Source organism: Podarcis gaigeae, assembly GCF_964106915.1.
Source record: "Podarcis gaigeae genome assembly, chromosome: 13".
Taxonomy (NCBI): Eukaryota; Metazoa; Chordata; class Lepidosauria; order Squamata; family Lacertidae; genus Podarcis; species Podarcis gaigeae.
This window is the reverse complement of record NC_139689.1, coordinates 8,532,074-8,551,942: the sequence shown is the minus strand read 5'-3', so window position 1 is coordinate 8,551,942 and position 19,869 is coordinate 8,532,074. Positions and strand designations below refer to the sequence as shown.

The 19,869-nt window shown below is 46.0% G+C and overlaps 3 protein-coding genes and 1 gene segment (V, D, J or C); all 4 read left to right on the top strand.

Annotated features, from left to right (window-relative positions):
* The window catches only part of LOC310828753 (uncharacterized protein), a 274,212-nt gene that overhangs the window by 98,766 nt on the left and 155,577 nt on the right, over positions 1-19,869 (top strand). The gene's annotated exons all lie outside the window — the stretch shown is intronic.
* Positions 1-19,869, top strand: part of LOC310828875 (Ig mu chain C region secreted form-like) — a 1,309,992-nt gene that overhangs the window by 1,161,519 nt on the left and 128,604 nt on the right.
* Positions 3,366-13,536, top strand: LOC310830724 (uncharacterized protein; the record flags this gene model as incomplete). The annotated part of the gene is made up of 4 exons (XM_083710552.1): positions 3,366-3,403; positions 4,401-4,455; positions 6,079-13,433; positions 13,477-13,536. Exons 1-4 carry the CDS (start codon positions 3,371-3,373, stop codon positions 13,534-13,536), a joined length of 7,503 nt encoding a protein of 2,500 aa, XP_083566678.1. The 5' UTR covers positions 3,366-3,370.
* On the top strand, positions 13,432-19,510 carry LOC310830682 (uncharacterized protein). The gene is made up of 2 exons (XM_083710506.1): positions 13,432-18,093; positions 18,172-19,510. The coding sequence occupies exons 1-2, from the start codon at positions 13,593-13,595 to the stop codon at positions 19,191-19,193; spliced, it is 5,523 nt and encodes a 1,840-aa protein (XP_083566632.1). The 5' UTR covers positions 13,432-13,592; the 3' UTR covers positions 19,194-19,510.

The window sequence follows — 19,869 nt, the reverse complement described above, 5'->3', positions numbered from 1 at the left end:
CTATGATTGTGTTCCATGTCCAGAAGGGAAGATTTCAAATCAGAAGGGTAGGTGATGTATTGCAATGATCCCCTCACTTAATTTTCGTTCAAGCAGCAAATAATCATTTGCCCCTGCAACAATAATGAAGAAACGAGACATGGAGTAATGGGCAACTTAATTTACTGGCAAGATCTGTAATAAGCACAGGAATGCTAGGCTCCAATCATTCCTGACCTTGGCTATTCTAGCCACACTGATGGGAAGTGTAGACCAAAGGCTTCTGGAAGGCGCTACCCATAATGTAAGCAGTCTTCTGCAGGAAGCTTCAAAACATAACGAAGGTGTTCAGCAGACAACATTGCACACAACATTAATCAGAAAACCCAAACGTATGGCAAGTTGGGCTCTTTTTATTAAAAAATCAAAGAAAAGCCCCAAAATGAAAAAAGCTCAATGGGAATATAGCAATCCTATATATACAAGCAGCAGTTAGATGATAATGTATGTGAGCAGCAGCTTCCATCTTGCTTCCACAAATAAAGTTTATTTTATTTATGTCTTAAATATTTTTGTATTCCACCATTCCTCTCTTCTGGAACACAGGGTAGCTGACAACCCTGAATCAGTAAAGAAACCATGCAAAAAGAAGAAACCATTACATCAGAACAGTACAATAAAATACAGTAAAATAGCAGTGATAAATACGGTGCCTATAGTAACAAACTCGGAAGCCAAAATGTACTCTTCATCAGATGTGAATTTCTATTGAAATGAGCCTTTCTTCTTCTTCTTTTTCCAGACATGGTTAACTGTGTGAACTGCTCAGAATATCAGTATCCAAGCAACAACCAAGATCATTGCATCCCCAAAGCTATCAGCTATCTTTCTTACGAAGAACCTTTAGGGATCAGTTTAACATCAGTTACTGTTTCTTTTTCCCTGATCACAGCTTTGGCACTAATAACTTTTATTAAGCACAGAGATACCCCCATAGTCAAAGCCAACAATAGGGACCTCACCTATGCTCTCCTCATATCCCTTCTGCTCTGCTTCCTCTCTTCTTTGCTCTTCCTTGGCCAACCTGGGAAAGTGACCTGCCTTCTCCGACAACCCACTTTTGGCATCATTTTCTCAGTAGCTGTTTCTTGTGTGTTGGCCAAAACCATGACAGTGGTTCTTGCTTTCATGGCCACCAGGCCAGGGTCCAGCATGAGGAAGTGGGTAGGAAAAAGATTGACCAACGCCATTGTGTTTTCCTGCTCCCACATTCAAGTTGGTATTTGTGCCATGTGGTTGTCTACCACTCCTTCCTTTCCAGATTTGGACACGCAGTCACTGACTCAAGAGATAATATCAAAATGTAATGAAGGCTCTGTCACCATGTTTTATCTTGTCCTGGGCTACATGGGACTTCTAGCCATCATCAGCTTCACTGTGGCATTCCTGGCTAGGAAGCTTCCAGACACTTTTAATGAAGCCAAGTTCATTACCTTCAGCATGTTGATGTTTTGCAGTGTTTGGTTGTCGTTTGTTCCGACCTACCTGAGCACTAAGGGAAAATATATGGTGGCTGTGGAGATCTTCTCCATCTTGGCCTCCAGTACTGGTTTGTTGGGTTGTATTTTTTCCCCAAAATGTTACATTATTTTGCTGAGGCCTGAGCTGAACAGCAAAGAACAGCTAATGAGGAGACAAAGTTAAGAACTATGCTGCAGTTCCCTTCACAATTTCTTGGGGTAACTCTTCTGGAACACAATGAAGCTTTTTTTTCTGAGTAGACATTTGACTGCACTTTAGCTGTCATGTTAGAATCCTAGAAGTGTAGAGTTGGAAGTCCACTAGAAGTCCATTCCTCTGCAATACAGGAATCTCAGCTATAGCATCCATGACAGATGGCCATCCAACCTCTGCTTAAAAACCTCCAAGGAAGGAGATTCTGCAGCCTCCTGAGGGAGTCATTTCACAGTCAAACTGCTCTTACTGTCAGAAAATTCTTCCTAAGGTTTAATTGTAATCCCCTTTCTTATAACTTGATGCCATTGGTTCAAGTCCTACCCTCCAGAGCAGGAGAAAACAAGCTCGCCCCATTTCACGCCCTTTTAAAATGTGGGGTTTCTGGGTGGTTGGGTTGGTTTTGTGTTGATTATGTATTTTGTAGTTTTATGTTTTGATTTTGTTCTGTGAACCACCCTGAGACCTCTGGCTATAGGGTGGTATATAAATTCAAGAAATAATAATAAAATAATCTTCCATATGGCAGCCTTTTATATAAGTGCGGATAGCTATCATATATCCTCCTAGTCTGTTCTTTTCCAGGCTAAGCATACTCAGCTCCTTCAACCATTCCTCATAAGGTTTGGTTTCCAGATCATCTTGGTCATTGCACTCCACACACAGTGAAGGCAGCTTCCCAAATTTGTCTGTCCATTCACATAATGTTTGAGTACATTATCCTGCAAGAGAGTCACACTGCTCACATATCCCAGAATGAAGACATTAGATAAATAGAATTATTATTATTACCTGTGTAATACCATGCAGGAACAGTGAATGTATGAAGCAACTGCTTTCCTGAAATTAAGATAAATTACCACAGAGCCTAGGGCTTACTGATCAGAAGGTCGCGGTTCAAATCCCTGCGACGGGGTGAGCTCCTGTTGCTCAGTCCCAGCTCCTGCCAACCTAGCAGTTCAAAAGCACAAAGTGCAAGTAGATAAATAGGTACCACTCTGGCGGGAAGGTAAACGGCATTTCCGTGCGCTGCTCTGGTTCGCCAGAAGCGGCTTAGTCATGCTGGCCACATGACCCAGAAGCTGTACACCGGCTCTCTCGGCCAATAAAGCGAGATGAGCGCCGCAACCCCAGACTCATCCAAGTCTGGACCTAATGGTCAAGGGTCCCTTTACCTTTACTTACCGCAGCATTTTACAGTAATATATGCAACTGCACTACACACAATCTTTCCATTCCTAAGTAAATACATGTTAAGCTAAGATTACAAATTTCTGAGTTGTGTCCAATACTACTCCACTCAGAGCAGAGCTGCTGATATTAATAGATATGACTAACTTAGGGTTATTGATTGCAGTGGGTCTACTCTGAGTAGAACTAACTTTAGATGCAAACATTGTTCATCTCTCTGGTAGTGTCTATCTAGTTCTTTAAAAAAAAAACAAAAGACCATAGACTCATGTGTTTTTGTATGGAGGTGTATCACTGTGGCTTCCAGAAAAAAGCATGTTCTGAAGAACAGTGAAGACGGAGGCAGCAGCAGCATCCATGGCTGGAGAAAACCCAGGGTGTTCCCAAGGTTCTTTTGTTAGTTCTTTGTGATATTCTTTGGAATGCTGCTCTAAACCACTGCTAACTGCCGCTGCCTGGGGGATACATGCCATCTCTTGGGTGCAAAGACTGCATTCAGGTCAGTTTCACAAAGATGGAGCTTATTTCCCTCATCAATCGCTTTTCCCTTTTGGACTGCTACCTCTGCTTGGACACTACTCTAGCCCTGGCTCTGTTCATCAGCCTCTTCCAAATGATCGAATGTACCACCTTTGCATAGTACAAGAGACTTGACCAAGCATAGAGAAGCATCTTGTCCTTTTCAGTCAAACCTGAAGTCACTGAGAATCCCCACTCCCTGGAGGAACAGCTGGGCAGTTGGTTCCCCCCTGAGACTGTCACCCTGATGGTGAGTTTCAGTATCCCATTTGTTCATGTCTGGATTTGATTCAGCCCCCCCCCCCCACACACACATTTGGTTTTCTCAACTTACAACAGCAATATGTACTTACAAATTTATTTAAGAGATTTCCTACCTTTCCTTCAGCGCAAAGATTCCCAGGGCAGGTTACAGCCATATAATCAAATAATAGCAAAATCCAAAATAAAACAATTATATGACAGTACAGATGATCCCACAGATATGGCGCACTTCTCATTTGTCAAATGCAAGGCTCAGAAAATGAGCATTCATGGGGATGGATTTCCATGCTTTAGGGAAGAAAGCACCACTGTGGTGTGGTGCCATGATCGTAATGCGAATGGCATTTTAACAGTCTTGAGTCTTGCATTTACACAAACTTCAATACTGAATGAACTTCTAAGTGAGATGGGAGGAGTCAAAAATGACCTGAGAGTATTGCATGCTTTGGCCATCAGGAAACAGGAATGCAGGAAGTAGCCTTATACAGATCCAGACTGTTGGTCCATCCAGTTTAGAACTGTCAAAGCAGACCAGTGGCAGCTCTCCAGGGTTTCAGACTGGGATTTTTCCCAGTCCTATTTAGAGATATCAGGGATGGAACTTGGAACATGCCTCATTCTGCCTGATGGCATAAGTACCCTGTTTGGTAAGGTGGTATTTCCAATTGGTTGTTCTTCCCTTTGAATAACTTTGCTGCCTCCTCTCTTCCTAGAAGGATCATGTGGAACACAGAAGCCATCTCCAAGCAGCTGTTGCAAAAGAAGAAGGTAAGCCATTGAGACAGGAACCAGCTCATCCTGGTGATTTGAGAGAGAGAGAGACAGAGAGACAGAGAGTGTAAAAACTAGAGCTGACATTTGATAATTCACATGGTCTTTTCTTAGCATCTATGAAAGTGTACATACACACCCTTGTCATTTGTTGCTTGGGTTTCTTTAATAAGATAACTGCAAGATAATAAAACCCAAATTAAAAATCTTAAACAACCTTATTTAAAACGGAAATACACCCAGGGGAACTCATAGAGGATCATCTAACAAAAGTACTTAGAGTTGAGTTAGTAAATACAATCTAGAAGTTGGCTTTCAATGCCCATTACCCCTAACCATTGGACATGCTTGCTAGGGTTGATGGGCACTGGAGTCCAACAACATTTGGAAGGCCACTGCTGCTCTGAAATAAAATCAGTGCCTCTTGGGTCTCCAAATTGGTATATACGGTATGTATTCTAATACTTCTAATAAATATATAAATGTGTCACGAGCGCTGACAGGGAAGTATCAGACCCCTGCAGGTCAAAAAGAGACAAGTCTTCCCTGCTTGACTCCTTCAGCTTGAGAAGTTGCAGGAAACTGAGCTGCGGTTCTGCCTTTCCCCTCTACAGCTCTTCCCAACAGATGGGGACTGCAATGTCATTCTTAAAAAGTTGTTCTTCTTGGTTTCTTGTTCTTCTGGTATGTTTCACCATGTCTGTGTACTCCATTAGTTTTAATTGCCAACCTTCCTTTGTTAGAACTGTTTCTTCCTTCCATTTTTGGGCATAAATTATGGAAGGGCCTTCTTCCTCTGACCCGCTTCTTCCCTTGATCACTCCACCCTCCTACTTCTAGCACCTCCCACCACCAAGACCCAGGGTCTAAGTCCTCGTCTTCTCTGTCTTCCCTGGGGAGCTTCTGGGCAAAAGGCTCCTGCCACCACTGGCAGAGCTTCATGCTTTGGCACCAGGGAGTGGAGAGCAGGCGGGGCAGGGCTGGTGCATGTCCTGGGGGTGGAACATACTGCCCTCAGGGGCGTGGCACACGTGGGCGGTGTGCTCCCCCCACACTCCTCTTCCTCCGCCAGTGCCTGCCACTCCTCCTCATCCAGCCAGTTCCTGACAAAATATAATTGATGTCAGGGAAGAGTTAGAAGTTTCCAGTTTCTCAGAGGGAAAAAGCATTCCCCAAGGGGGGGGGGAGGAGAGCAGTGAAGCTAACAGAAGAGAGCAAGAGGAACAACAGGGAGGGACGGGATGTTCCCAGGAAAGGCAAGGGTTAAGTTCTAGCTCAGATTCGGAGGAGGGGAGATACAAGCCAGCTCTAGTGAGAAGGTTAGAAAAAAGAGCGGGAAAGCAAAAGGAAGGGCGCGTTCGACATTTTGAGAGTGGCTGGTCACGGAGAAGCAGAGCTCAGAAGGTATCTGAAATAAGTGACTCTGAGGAATAATAGTTAAGAACCGTTTATAAGACTGTTTTGTTAATACGCAATAAAAAGTTATAAAAGACCAAGAAGTCTTTGTGTGGTAATCTGAAGACGACAACGACCAGTCCTGACAATTGTTTTCATACCAATTGGCTCCATACCACCCTAGAGGTGAAGGAAAGGTCACCAATGCTTTCATTTGTCTTACAGGTACCAAACACCAGGAGATAGACCCACAAAATGGAGGCAGTCAGCATTCCTCCATCCGCAGATTGCTGTGTGACAACGTGACCTGTGCCATATGTGACAGGGCAGCCAAGGAGGCTGGGGAAGTGCTGCGTGTCTATGGATCAAAACCTGGGCTTCCTGCTTTGCAAATGCCATCACTTCCCATTGCCTCTTATGTGGGGAGCTCCAGCCTACCAGCCATTTCTGCTCAAAGAGATGACACAATTTTTCCATGGAGCAGCAGTAAACCTGCCACAAACTGTGGTCATCCAGAATTGGGCCCAGAAACAACACCTTCATCCAGAAAGGAGCAACACATTCCCAAAGGCAAGAGGCAGAAGGAGAAGCCACTCCATTCTGCTCAGCAAGATGTTCCCATCTCCAGGGAGAATGACATAAGTCCCAGCTGTTCTGACAGCCATTCCATGTTTAGTATAAATGAATGTTATGACACCTTCGAGGACAGCAGTGGGGAAATGAGCGATCCCTTTTGCCTATCTTCTAGCACATCATCAGAGCGGTCTTTCAATAGTTGGGAAGATTACAGTCCCTCTTCTGACCTGTCCGAGCTATCAAATTTCAGCAAAAAGAGCTACATGCCTTTGAGGCAAAAGAAAAATGAAGGGTCCTCTCTGACTGAGAGGAAGAACCACCAGGGCATGAGATTCCACCATAAAGGAACAAGGCATTTCCCCAGTTCTTTACCTGTGATCTCCCAAGCAAATATCAAATCTCCTAGGGTTGAATTTGCTACCGAGGACACTCCCTTTGTGGCTAAGGCTGTGAGAAAGACTTTGGAGTGGCATTTGGTTGTGAAAAGTATTCAACACAAATTGGGTCTTCCATCAGTCATCACCAGGTCACTCAGGGCCTTTTTGCCTCTTGATATGGATTTCACTTGCCCGTACCGTCCAAAGAGGGAGCATACTGTGTTGATGAGGCCTCGGCTTCTTCCTTTCATGAGTGGGGCAAAGAGGAGGACACTAGAGAAACACATGAAAAAGATGATTCACATGCAATGTCGGGTGTTGCCAAAGCAAGTCCAAGAGGCCCTCAAGCATATGAAGCTAGATTATCCCCTCACCACAGATATAGCATCATCTGCACAGAGGAAAGGAGGCCGAGGAGGAGTCATCAAGAGTGAGAGGGAAGGGAAACTTCATAGGCATGTTCTACATTTGGAATCCACAGCCAGGGAAACAGCCCTCAAATCTCCCCCTCCTTCCAAAGCAAACCCCCAGACTACAACTGAGAAGAAGTCCTTTGAGGCCAGACATGAGATGCTACCTCGGTCGCAACACACTGTTGCATTTGTCCAAGCAAGGACAAGTTTTCTTCCTGCTAATGAGGAGCAGTGTTTGGATTCTAATGTGCTTAAAAAGAAGGTACAGCACCCATGGAACCGGCCCATACTGATACAAGAGATCCCATTCATTGAGCAGAGGACTAGGGAGGATCTGGAATGGCACGTGATAAAAAAGAGGTTGCAGCATACTTGGGGGTTGCCGAGCCTTGTCCAGAGATCTCTCCATTCTGTTTTCCCAGTTGTCCCCCAATCACAGCAGCACTGGACATTGCAACACATGGAGGTGAGTGTTCTTCTGGCTGAGCTTTCCTTCCTTAGTGATGCCATCATCCAAGAACTAGAGCAGAATCTGCTGAAAAGAATCATGCTTCACCGATGGCACTTACCCCCAAGGGTCCTTGAGTCCCTCAGGCTACTTTCCCCAGAGATGGTGACTGTTGCAGGGAAACAGGATGGAACTAGGATAGGGAGGAGGACAATGCCAAGCCAGCCTTTGATGTACCCCACACTTCAGTCTGAAGCAACAGAGAATAAGATATTCCACTTGGATGAAAAATGGCTGGACGTTTCCCCAACATTTGCCATGAGTGCAATGAAGCCCAAACTGCTGCCCACGTTTCCTAGAGCTAGAGAAGTTGCTGTTGAGTTCTTAGAAGTGAGGACAGAGTTTCTCTATGCTCAGGTCAGAGAGAATCTGGAACTGCACATTAGAAAAAAGAAGCTACAACATGAATGGGGCTTGCCTAGTCTTATTCAGAAATCCTTGCATGGCTTCAAGTCACAGGCTCCCCCACTGCCCAGTCTCCAAAGGACTAAAGCCCATGTCTACATTCTACTACAGAAACCATCATTCCTTCCCCAAAGCACCTACAGTCAGTTGGATTTTCACATTCAAAGGATGAAGCTACAGAGACAATGGAAGTTGCCTAAGAGGGTTTTGGAATCTATCAAGCTTTTCCACCCTGTGTTTGGGACAGGTTCCTTGGAACCACACATTGCAGAGTACCAAAATAAAAGCTGTGACTCTCTGGGCAGATTCTCCTCTCCCATCCCAGTAGCCAGAGAAGAGCTGGTAGAGGCAAGGCAGGCGACATTTGTGGGTGAGAGCATCTTCACACATGGACCCAAGGCTTACAGGGCACAGCAAATGGTCCGCCCACACCAGGATAGGGAGGCAGAAGAAGTCCCTGAGGGAGCTTTTTCTGAATCATCAGCTGCCTCTACAGATCACCCTAGCCTCAGGAGAAAGTCCACAGAATCTGATCTCCAACCCATGGGAAGCTTCAAGCTCCCACTTGAAGACTATCTCCAGAAGTTTGCCCCTCTTTATAGCCAAGTGAAGCCCAGAAGCACATTTCTGCCCTTTCTGGAGGGTGAAGCAGTGGATAAGGGGGAGCTGAACATCAGGCACGAGTTTCCAGAGCACCAACCTAGTCAACAGAGTGAAATCTTGAATAGGAAAGATGCCATAGCCAGGGCAGCAGTGGAAGACCGCTACTTCTACTGCCCTTGCTATTGGATAAAATACAAGCACCAAGGATTGAGTACTGTACACCAAGAAGTAAGCAACAGAAAAACATTTGGGTTGATGCCTGCCTCCCCACAGTCAGCTCAAGTTCTTTCTATGCTGAAGCCCCATAGTTTGGACAAGATGAACCACCACTTGGCCAAGAAGCACAGGGAGATGCAGTTGGGAGATATTCCAAATGTTGCCACCTCATCTTCAACAAGGGAACATTTCACTTTCTTGGGGGAGTTGCCCAGCATGCACTTGGAACCTTTGGCTACAGTGTTCCAGGAAAGATGCTCCCCATCCCAAATCAGCCAAGTGAAGATTAGGGTCCAGGAGCTGGAACCCCCAATATTCCAGAATGAAGCAAGGGAGTTGCTTATGACTAGATCCCCACAGCCGATGATTGCCGACACTGCACACAAACCCTCTTCAGAGACACCAGTGACCCCTGCTTCAAATATAAGACTTCCTAAATATTCAAATATGAATCTTTTGGAAGCCCATCTCATAAAAAAAAATATGGAGGCTAAATTCCAATTGACGAAAGTATCCCAGGAGCCAGTGCCAACATTTCTCACAAAGGAAGCCTGCGATCTTCTGGAACTTCACATACAGCGCAAAAGACTCCAGCATGAGTGGGGGCTGCCATCTCTTGTGCAGAAATCTTTGCATGCCTTTGTCCCTCTTCCACCTGAGCTACAGAGGAGTAAAAAAGCAGGAGCATCAACACATGTCACTGTTGAGAAACTGGGATATCAAGAAAAAGCGACTGCCCATGTACCACAATCTGTGTTAGAGGCCATCCCCCCTCAAAAGGCCCTGCATGTTGTAAGTCCAGATGTCAAGAATGGCCTGGAAGCCCATGTGAGGAGCTGGGCCATGGAGCACCAGTGGGGACTTCCCAAACTGATTCAGGATTCTCTGAGGGCAATTGCTCCCACTCAACTTGAGTCCCATTTCAAAGAAGAAAAGCATCATACACAGCTCTCAGAAGATCATCGTAAGTCCTACGAGCAAGATGAAATCCCTACTTTTTCTGAGGGAAGAGATCCTTTGAAGCTGCTCACACCTGAAGCAGGAGCCAGGAGTCATCCAAAAGCTACTATCAACCAAGGAATGGCAACCACAGGCATAGGTGTGGAACTGACTACAATTGTATCATCTGAGGTGAAGCCACCTTTGCTCACAGAGGAAGCTTGGAATCTTCTGGAATTCCACATTGGAAAGAAGAAAATCCAGCACATGTGGGGTCTTCCCTCCACTGTCCAGAAGTCCTTATGTGCCTTTGCCCTATTTCCCCCTGATCCAGAGAACCATCGGGGAGAAAACATAACAAATATTCACCCCTGGGATTGGGTAGAAGTGAGAACGATAATCAATAATCTTACGTTCATCAGCTCGGATATGAAGGAGAGACTAGAGGCTCACATGAGGAATATAACCACAAAGCACAGATGGGAAATACCAAAGCGGGTACAGGAATCACTGAGGGCATTTAAACGGCCCAGATCACTTCCTCAATCTGATCCGTTATCTGGTCAATACATATGTTCCCAGGGGCATACGAATGGTTCCCAGACCGATGATGACAATGAGCACTCATCAGAAGAAGCCAAGAGAAGGGTAAAAGGAAAGCAAGAGAGGACAGGAACTGTACCATCAAACTTTAAATTAACTGCTTTCTTAAGCCTTGAGGTGAACCTAAATTTTCTCACAAGGGTCACCCAGGACCTGTTGGAATTCCACATCCAGCATAAGAAGATCCAGCATGCATGGGGCCTACCACCCTCTGTGTTGAAGTCATTGAAGGCCTTTGGCCCATACCCCTTTGAGATGCAGATGCAACACACAGGAAGGAACATGACAACGGCAACCCAATGCAATGGGATGCAGGTACAAGTAATTATCCCAAGTCTCCCCTTCCTGAGTCCCAACACAAAAGAGCACCTGGAAGCTCACATGAGGAAGAGGGTGGTACAGCACAGGTGGTGCCTTCCAAAGCGGGTTCAGCAATCACTGGGAGGACTTCTCCGTCACAGACAACCTTTCGGATCAGGACAGGACAATGTGCGGCCTTACCCAAGCAAATTCTTCCAAGTCCCTACAGCTGATTCCCAGACTGAAGATGACAATGAAGACTTGGTGAAGGAGGAAATGGGCAACAGAAGGACAGCAGGGAAGAGATGGGGCTTTCCTCAAGGGAAGCAGGGAGCAACCACAGCTGTGAACTGTGAAGAAACTACTTTCTTATGGCCTGGGGCAAAGCTTGCCTTCCTCACAGATGAAGCGAAAGATCTTCTGGAATTCCATATACGTCAGAAGAAACTCCAGCACACATGGGGCCTACCCTCCTCTGTGCTGAAGTCCATGCATGCCTTTGCGCCATTTCTCCATGGGACTCAGATGCATGTGCAAAGCGTAGACAAGAGAATGACTAAGGCACACCAATGGGATAAGGTAGAAGTGAAAGAGATTGTCTGGGATCTCTTCTTCCCAAGTCCAGACACAAAAGATCGCCTGGAAGCTCATGAGAGGAGGAGGGTGGCTAAGCACAGATGGGGCCTTCCAATGCGGGTTCAGCAATCACTGGGAATATTTCTAAATCCCAAACATGCTTTAGGATTGGAATCGGAGAATGCACAGTATTTGTCTCCTCACTACAAATCCTCCCACGTGGCTAGAGATTCCTCTGAAACAGAAGGTGACAATGAAGACATGAAAGAATTCAAAGTCAAGAGAAGGACAATAAGGAATATGGAGGTCTTCAATCAATTGAAACAGGGAGCAGACTCAACTATGAACATGAATGTAACTGCTGGAGTGAAACTTGGTTTCTTAACCAATGAGACCTGGGAAATTCTAGAATTTCACATCCTGCGCAAGAAACTCCACCATGCTTGGGGCCTGCCCTCCAATGTGCTGAAGTCCCTGCATGCCTTTGCTCCATTTCACCTTGAGACAGAGAAACACAAGCAAAGCATGACCATGAGATACCCATGGGAGACAGAAGAAGCCCATATTATTTCAAGGAGTCTTACGTTCCTCAGCCAAGACTTACAGGAGAACCTGGATGCCCATCTGAGGCGTATGACTACACACCATAGGTGGCACCTTCCAGAACATGTTTCACAAACACTGAGGGCATTTCGGCATCTCAGACCCTTTTCCCATTGTGAGTTGGATCAAGCAAGGTCTCTAACAACTTTTCATGGCAAATTTCTCCAAGAGCATAATGTTGATTCCCAGACTGAAGATGAAAAAGAAGTCTTGGTGGAGGAGGAAATGGGAAACAGAAGAACAGCAGGAAAGGGATGGGTTGTTCCCCAAGGGAAGGAGGGAGTAACTGTACAATCAAACTTTAAAGTAACTGCTTTATCTAGCCTTGAGGAGAACCTAAATTTTCTCACAAGGGTCACCCAGGACCTGTTGGAATTCCACATCCAGCATAAGAAGATCCAGCATGCATGGGGCCTACCATCCTCTGTGTTGAGGTCATTGAAGGCCTTTGGCCCATTCCCCATTGAGATACAGAAACAGATGCAACACACAGGAAGGAACATGACAACAGCAACCCAATGCAATGGGATGGAGGTACAAGTAATTATCGCAAGTCTCTCCTTCCTGAGTCCCAACACAAAAGAGCTCCTGGAAGCTCACATGAGGAAGAGGGTGGTACAGCACAGGTGGGGCCTTCCAAAGCGGGTTCAGCAATCACTGGGAGGACTTCTCCGTCACAGACAACCTTTCGGATCAGGACAGGACAATGTGCGGCCTTACCCGAGCAAATTATTCCAAGTCCCTACAGCTGATTCCCAGACTGAAGATGACAATGAAGACTTGGTGAAGGAGGAAATGGGCAACAGAAGGACAGCAGGGAAGAGATGGGGCTTTCCTCACAGGAAGCAGGGAGCAACCACAGCTGTGAACTTTGAAGAAACTACTTTCTTATGGCCTGGGGCAAAGCTTGCCTTCCTCACAGATGAAGCGCAAGATCTTCTGGAATTCCATATCCGACAGAAGAAACTCCAGCACACATGGGGCCTACCGTCCTCTGTGCTGAAGTCCATGCATGCCTTTGCCCCATTTCTCCATGGGTCTCAGACGCATGTGCAAAGCGTAGACAAGAGAATGACTAAGGCAAACCAATGGGTTAAGGTAGAAGTGAAAGAGATTGTCTGGGATCTCTTCTTCCCAAGTCCAGACACAAAAGATCGCCTAGAAGCTCATGAGAAAAGGAGGGTGGCTAAGCACAGATGGGGCCTTCCAATGCGGGTTCAGCAATCACTGGGAGTATTTCTAAATCCCAGACATGCTTTAGGATTGGAATCGGAGAATGCACAGTATTTGTCTCCTCACTACAAATCCTCCCAGGTGGCTAAAGATTCCTCTGAAACAGAAGGTGACAATGAAGACATGAAAGAATTCAAAGTCAAGAGAAGGACAACAGGGAAAATGGAGGTCTTCAATCAATTGAAACAGGGAGCAGACTCGACTATGAACATGAATGTAACTGCTGGAGTGAAACTTGGTTTCTTAACAAATGAGACCTGGGAAATTCTAGAATTTCACATCCTGCGCAAAAAACTCCACCATGCTTGGGGCCTACCCTCCAATGTGCTGAAGTCCCTGCATGCCTTTGCTCCATTTCACCTTGAGACAGAGAAACACAAGCAAAGCATGACCATGAGATATCCATGGGAGACAGAAGAAGCCCATATTATTTCAAGGAGTCTCACATTCCTCAGCCATTACTTACAGGAGAACCTGGATGCCCATGTGAGGAGGATGACTACACACCATAGGTGGCACCTTCCAGAACATGTTTCACAATCACTGAGGGCATTTCGGCATCTCAGAGCCTTTTCCCAATGTGAGTTGGATCAAGCAAGGTCTCTAACACCTTTTCATGGCAAATTTCTCCAAGAGCCTGTAGTTGATTCCCATTCAGAAGATGACAAGGAAGACTTGGTGGAGGAGGAGATGGGAAAAAGAAGAACAGCAGGGAATGGATGGGGCTTTCCCCAAGGAAAGCAGGGAGCAACCACAGCTGTGAACTTTGAAGAAACCTTTTTATTATGGCCTGGAGTGAAGCTTGCCTTCCTCACAGATGAAGCGCAAGATCTTCTGGAATTCCATATACGACAGAAGAAACTCCAGCACACATGGGGCCTACCCTCCTCTGTGCTGAAGTCCATGCATGCCTTTGCCCCATTTCTCCATGGGTCTCAGACGCATGTGCAAAGCGTAGACAAGAGAATGACTAAGGCACACCAATGGGATAAGGTAGAAGTGAAAGAGATTGTCTGGGATCTCTTCTTCCCAAGTCCAGACACAAAAGATCGCCTGGAAGCGCATGAGAAAAGGAGGGTGGCTAAGCACAGATGGGGCCTTCCAATGCGGGTTCAGCAATCACTGGGAATATTTCTAAATCCCAAACATGCTTTAGGATTGGAATTGGAGAATGCACAGTATTTGTCTTCTCACTACAAATCCTCCCACGTGGCTAGAGATTCCTCTGAAACAGAAGGTGACAATGAAGACATAAAGGACTCCATGGTCAAAAGAAGGACAATAAGGAATATGGAGGTCTTCAACCAATTGAAACAGAGAGCAGACTCATCAATGAACTTGAATGTAACTGCTTTCTTGTGGCCTGGAGTGAAACTTGGTTTCTTAACCAATGAGACCTGGGAATTTCTCGAATTTCACATCCTGCGCAAGAAACTCCACCATGCTTGGGGCCTACCCTCCAATGTGCTGAAGTCCTTGCATGCCTTTGCTCCATTTCATCTTGAGACAGAGAAACACAAGGAAAGCATGACCATGAGATACCCATGGGAGACAGAAGAAGCCCATATTATTTCAAGGAGTCTCACGTTCCTCAGCCAAGAGTTACAGGAGAACCTGGATGCCCATGTGAGGAGGATGACTACACACCATAGGTGGCACCTTCCAGAACATGTTTCACAATCACTGAGGGCATTTCGGAATCCCAGACCATTTTCCCAATGTGAGTTGGGTGAAGCAAGGTCTCTAACACCTTTTCATCGCAAATTCTCCCAAGAGCCTGAAGCTGATTCCCATTCAGAAGATGACAAGGAAGACTTCCTAGAAGATGCCAGGGTAAGAAAAAAGGCAATAGAGAAACTGGAGAGGAGGCTCAATTATGTTCAAAAGGCAGCAGCTACACCTGTATTGGCTCAAGCGACTACTTTCTTATTGCCTGAGGTGACTCTTCCTTTCCTCACGAATGAGGCCCAGAACCTTCTGGAATCACACATTCAGCACAAGAAACTCCATCATGCATGGGGCTTACCTTCCTCTGTGTTGAAGTCCCTGCATGCTTTTGCTCCATTTCTCATTGAATCAGAGAAGCACCCACCATACATGGAAGGAGAGAATATAGCCAACAGAGTTTCATGGGACAGAGGGGAAGTATACATTATTACTCCGACTCTCTCATTCCTCAGTCCAGACATAACAGAGTGTCTAGATGCTCATGTTAGGAGTATGACTGCAAAGCATAGATGGGGGCTTCCAAAACATGCTCAAAATATGCTTAGAGCATTTCTACTTCCTGTGCCATCTTCTCAGTTTGGGGCGATCAGGCCTCAAACTCATCACCACAGCTCTACATTTTATCAAGACTCTTCTACCCAACTTCTGGGGGAGAGTGAGGAGGAGAGACTTCTGGCAAGAACCTCATCTATTACCCATTTTATAGACTGTGTGACAGAGTTGCCTTTCCTCACTGATGGTGCTCAAGATGTTCTGGAAGTCCACATCCAGCACAAGAAGATCCAGCATCAGTGGGGCTTGCCAGCCATTATTCAGAAATCGGTGCGTGCATTTGCTCCACCCCCCTTGGAGCCACAGGAGAGCCCCCAACCTTCAGTGGGAGTGAGCACTGATGGAAGGAGACAAAAGAACTTTATTGATGAATGGAGAGCTGATGCCAAGGAATGGCCTGGGGCAAAGGAGGTTCCCGCTTCTTCCCAGCACTCGCATTTCTTACACTCAAGATCAAAAGAAGACCTGGACAAACACATCAAGAACCTCAACACAGAGAACCAGTGGCACCTCCCTAAACTGGCTCAGAAGTCAACGAGGGCCTTTATCCCAGAAGCTGATGAAATGGAGGAAGAGGAGGAGCCTTTGACTTATTCTGGCACTCAGGCCCTCCAAGTGCCAAACACTCCTTTTCAAACAGGAGCAGAAAAGGAAGCCAGCTCAGGGTCAGAAGGTCAACCCACATGCACCTCAGAGCTGTTTTGGAAAATACAGCATAGGATGATTTCCTGGCCAGATGCCAAAAAGGATACTGGATCTCTCTATCCTCATACAAATGTTCAGCATTTCACAGTAATCCAAGGGACAAGCAGCAGCTCGGAGGGTGAAAGAGAAGCTCCGCAAGTGAGTACATTGCAGATATTTACACTGAATCTACATCATGCTGCACAGTATCCACAAATTCCTGGCAAGGCAGAGGAGTCTTGTGAGATATCCAACTGTCCCTGCTCATGCCATTCATCAACATCCACAAAAGGCTCAGCTTCATCGTTACAATTAGTTGCAGAGCAAAGGCAAGAGCAGCAAGAAAATTCCCAGGAAAATGGAAAGGAGACAGAGGCAGGGTCCTTTTCTCAGATATCAGATAATAATGGGCCCCAGGACTCTGATTCTTTCCCAGGAGAAAGTGGAAAAGATCCTTCCATTTCAAAGGAAGCCGAGGTGGATTTTTCTGTTCAGACATCAGCTAATATTGAATGTCAGGACTCTGATTCATCCTCAGGAGACAGAGATAAGAATACTTCCCTCTCAAAGGAAGGCAAGGCTGACTCCTCTTGGATATCATTGAATAGTGAACTCCAGATTCATTCTTCATCCTCAGGAGATAATGAAGATCCTTCCGCCTCACAAGAGGCAGAGGCAGATGCCACTCCACAGATATCACATAATATTGAATCCCAAATCTCTGGTTCATCCTTAGGTGAACGTATGAAGGATGTTTCACTCTCAGAACATGAATTTTCCCAGGCATATTTTGGGCCTTTGAAGGTGGATGACACTCAACAGTACAACACTCTTGTCTCCCAGCAAGCCTTGGATGCCACCACACAGCCATCCCATACCCTTGACTCTCAATGTTTCCATGAGCATGTGGTGGGCCCCGTGCATTATAGCCAGGCAGATCAACAGCACCAGGCGAAATGGGGCAAACAAAGCTGTGACAGTGAGGAAAGGAAGCAAATAACCAACCAAATTATTGAAGATACAGCCACCAGTAGTGACAAAGGGGGCCAAGCACCTGGACAGCTAAAAGGGTGGTCCTCTGAATCCCCTTGCTGTAACATGAAACCTCCCTCACCCACCTCCAAAAGTGAGGACCCTGTGGAGCACCAAGGTATCCAAGTCTCTGAGAATAGGGAGACCTCAAGTGAAGACTCCCAAGATCAAGAACAATCCAACCAGCAGGTATCGCCTTTATCTCAAAATCAAGATTCTGCAAACACAGAAGTTGAATTCCAAATGCAGCCCACAGATGGTTCCCTGCTACAGACAAGTGATAATATGGGGAGAGAAAGGGAGGAAGGTGGTGCCTACTCATCTTCTGAGTACAGCACAGAATGTGAACTGGAGAGAGTCGGAGACTGGGATGGTGGTGAAGAAATAGGCAGAGAGAGCTCATGTGTGAGAAAGGAGGAAGGAGTCAGTAGTGAAGATGCAGAGGAGATGCCCATGGTAGAGCCCAGAAGCCTGAGATATGCAGATTCTCTGACAGCAGGAGCACCCCAAGTTTCTCCAGAGGATGTTGTGCCTTCCTCAGAGACCTCAGATAAAAGGGCCAGCCTAAGCAAAACAAAGCTGTTTGATGTGGCAAGGCAAGCGGTTTCTGAACAATTTGAACACCTCCATGCACCTCAGTCAGTTGCAGATGAAATGACTGAAGCTCTGGAGCTCTCCAGGCCACTCTCTGTATCTCACAAAAGAGTGGCCTTCTGGGAGGAAAATCATGATTTCGAGCAGACAGAGATCTTGGGGAATGACAGGGAAGGAGAAGGAAATGCTGATGGAGAAGCATCCACAATAGATCCTGAAGATGGGAAACACCAAGGAGCTGGGAGGAAGGATGAGGAGGAAGAAAGAGGAGAAGCAGAAGAAGTAAGAGATGGAGGAGGTGAAAGAGAAGAAGCAGTAAGAGATGGAGAGGGAGAAGTAAGAGAAGGAGAAGGAGACGTAAGAGATGGAGAGGGAGAAGTAAGAGAAGGAGAAATAAGAGATGGAGAGGGAGAAGTAAGAGACGGAAATGGTGAAGAAATTTTGGGTGGGAGAAGAAAGGCATCCCATAAAGAAACTATTGGAGAAAAAGAGTTATCAACCAAACATGAGAGCAAACAGGTAGCTAAGACAACAAGAGGGGAAGAGGCCCCCAGGCTAGAACAAGGGATGGACAAGCAGCCGGTGCAAAAAGGTTCCCACCCTCACTCTGTAGGTGGCATATCTTCAAAACACACTGTGAAAACAGACGGGAAACTGTCTATACTTGGTAAAATCCTGGAGAGAAAAATGCATCTACGGGATGGGATGAATATCTGGATGCAGAATACTGAAAGGCCGGGGGTCATTTCAGAAGGGAAGTCAAAGAAAGGAGGCACCAGCATTGGCCATGCAACAAGTAGCATGGGAAACCACCCTGGAGAAAGTCAGAGAGAGAGAAAGGATTTGGCCCAGTCCAAATTTAGGAAGAAAAGTGAAAGGAAGATGACTCAAAGCATGTTGTACAAGAGGAAGCAGAGTGGGGGTACTGGTGAAACAAGGCTCCTTGAGAAAAAAGAAAGGGGAACAGTCCGATGGGATCATGAATCTAAACCCAGAAAAGGGAGAATAAGTTTCAGGAGCTGGAAGCAGAGCATAATGTCAAGGTTCAGAGCAAGCAGCAGGGATAAAAAATCAAGCAGTGGATCGAGAAGCAGGTCAAGCAGTAGGGAGCCAAGATCAAGCAGCCGGACAAGGAACAGGGCAAGTAGCAGAAATGTAAGATTCAGCAGCTGGTCAAGAAGCAGGGGAAGCAGCAAGGGCCGAAATTCAAGCAGCAGGTCAAGAAGCCGGGGAAGAAGCAAGGACCCAAGTTCAAGCAGCAGAAATCCAAGATTGAGCAGCAGGTCAAGAAACAGGTCAAGCAGCAAGGACCCGAGTTCAAGCAGCAGGTCAAGCAGAAATTTAAAAAGCCCAGAAAGCACCGGGACAAGCAGCAAAGATGGAGCAGCAGTTGAGTGAGTGGCAAGGTGTGTACTAAGGATTGAAAACCGAGCATCAGCAGGGCAACCTGCAAGATCTGGTCCCCTTGACAAAGAGGCCAAGAGAAAACGATGAGCTGCTCTGGTGAAATGTGTAGGATGCCTTGATGACAAGGATTTTTTTTAAATGCAGCACCATGAATATAAAATGAGCACAAGACTCCACCTTTCACTGATTGTTGTCGAGATGCTTGAAGGCTCAGCAAACCTATCACTTACCTTTTTTACCGTGTATGAAGCATTCTTAAATTGTTTTGTAATGTAATACGTTTTTGTCAATAAATCTCTATGTTAGCAGCACTGTGTTGGGGGGTTTGCAGGGGTTAAATATAATAACCACCGGTGGGGTTAACCAGACCCTCTATCTGGCACTTGCAACCCTCACCAGGTCACACACATGGCCCTCATCGGCCCTGCTTCACACACCTCTTAAGTGTTTTCGTCTGGTTTTCTTTTCCCCAGTACAATTTATTCTTTGTAAAATACATTTTCTAACAAATACAGTACAAATACTAACAGTCCCCCAGAAGGGAATGCAGCCATTGTGATGAAAAAGGTTCCCCAATCCTGCCTTAGACAACCACTCTGACTTTACTGTAGGGTAACTACTGTAGTAGGCAGCTCTAGGGGAGCAACTGCACATTCACTCCATTCAG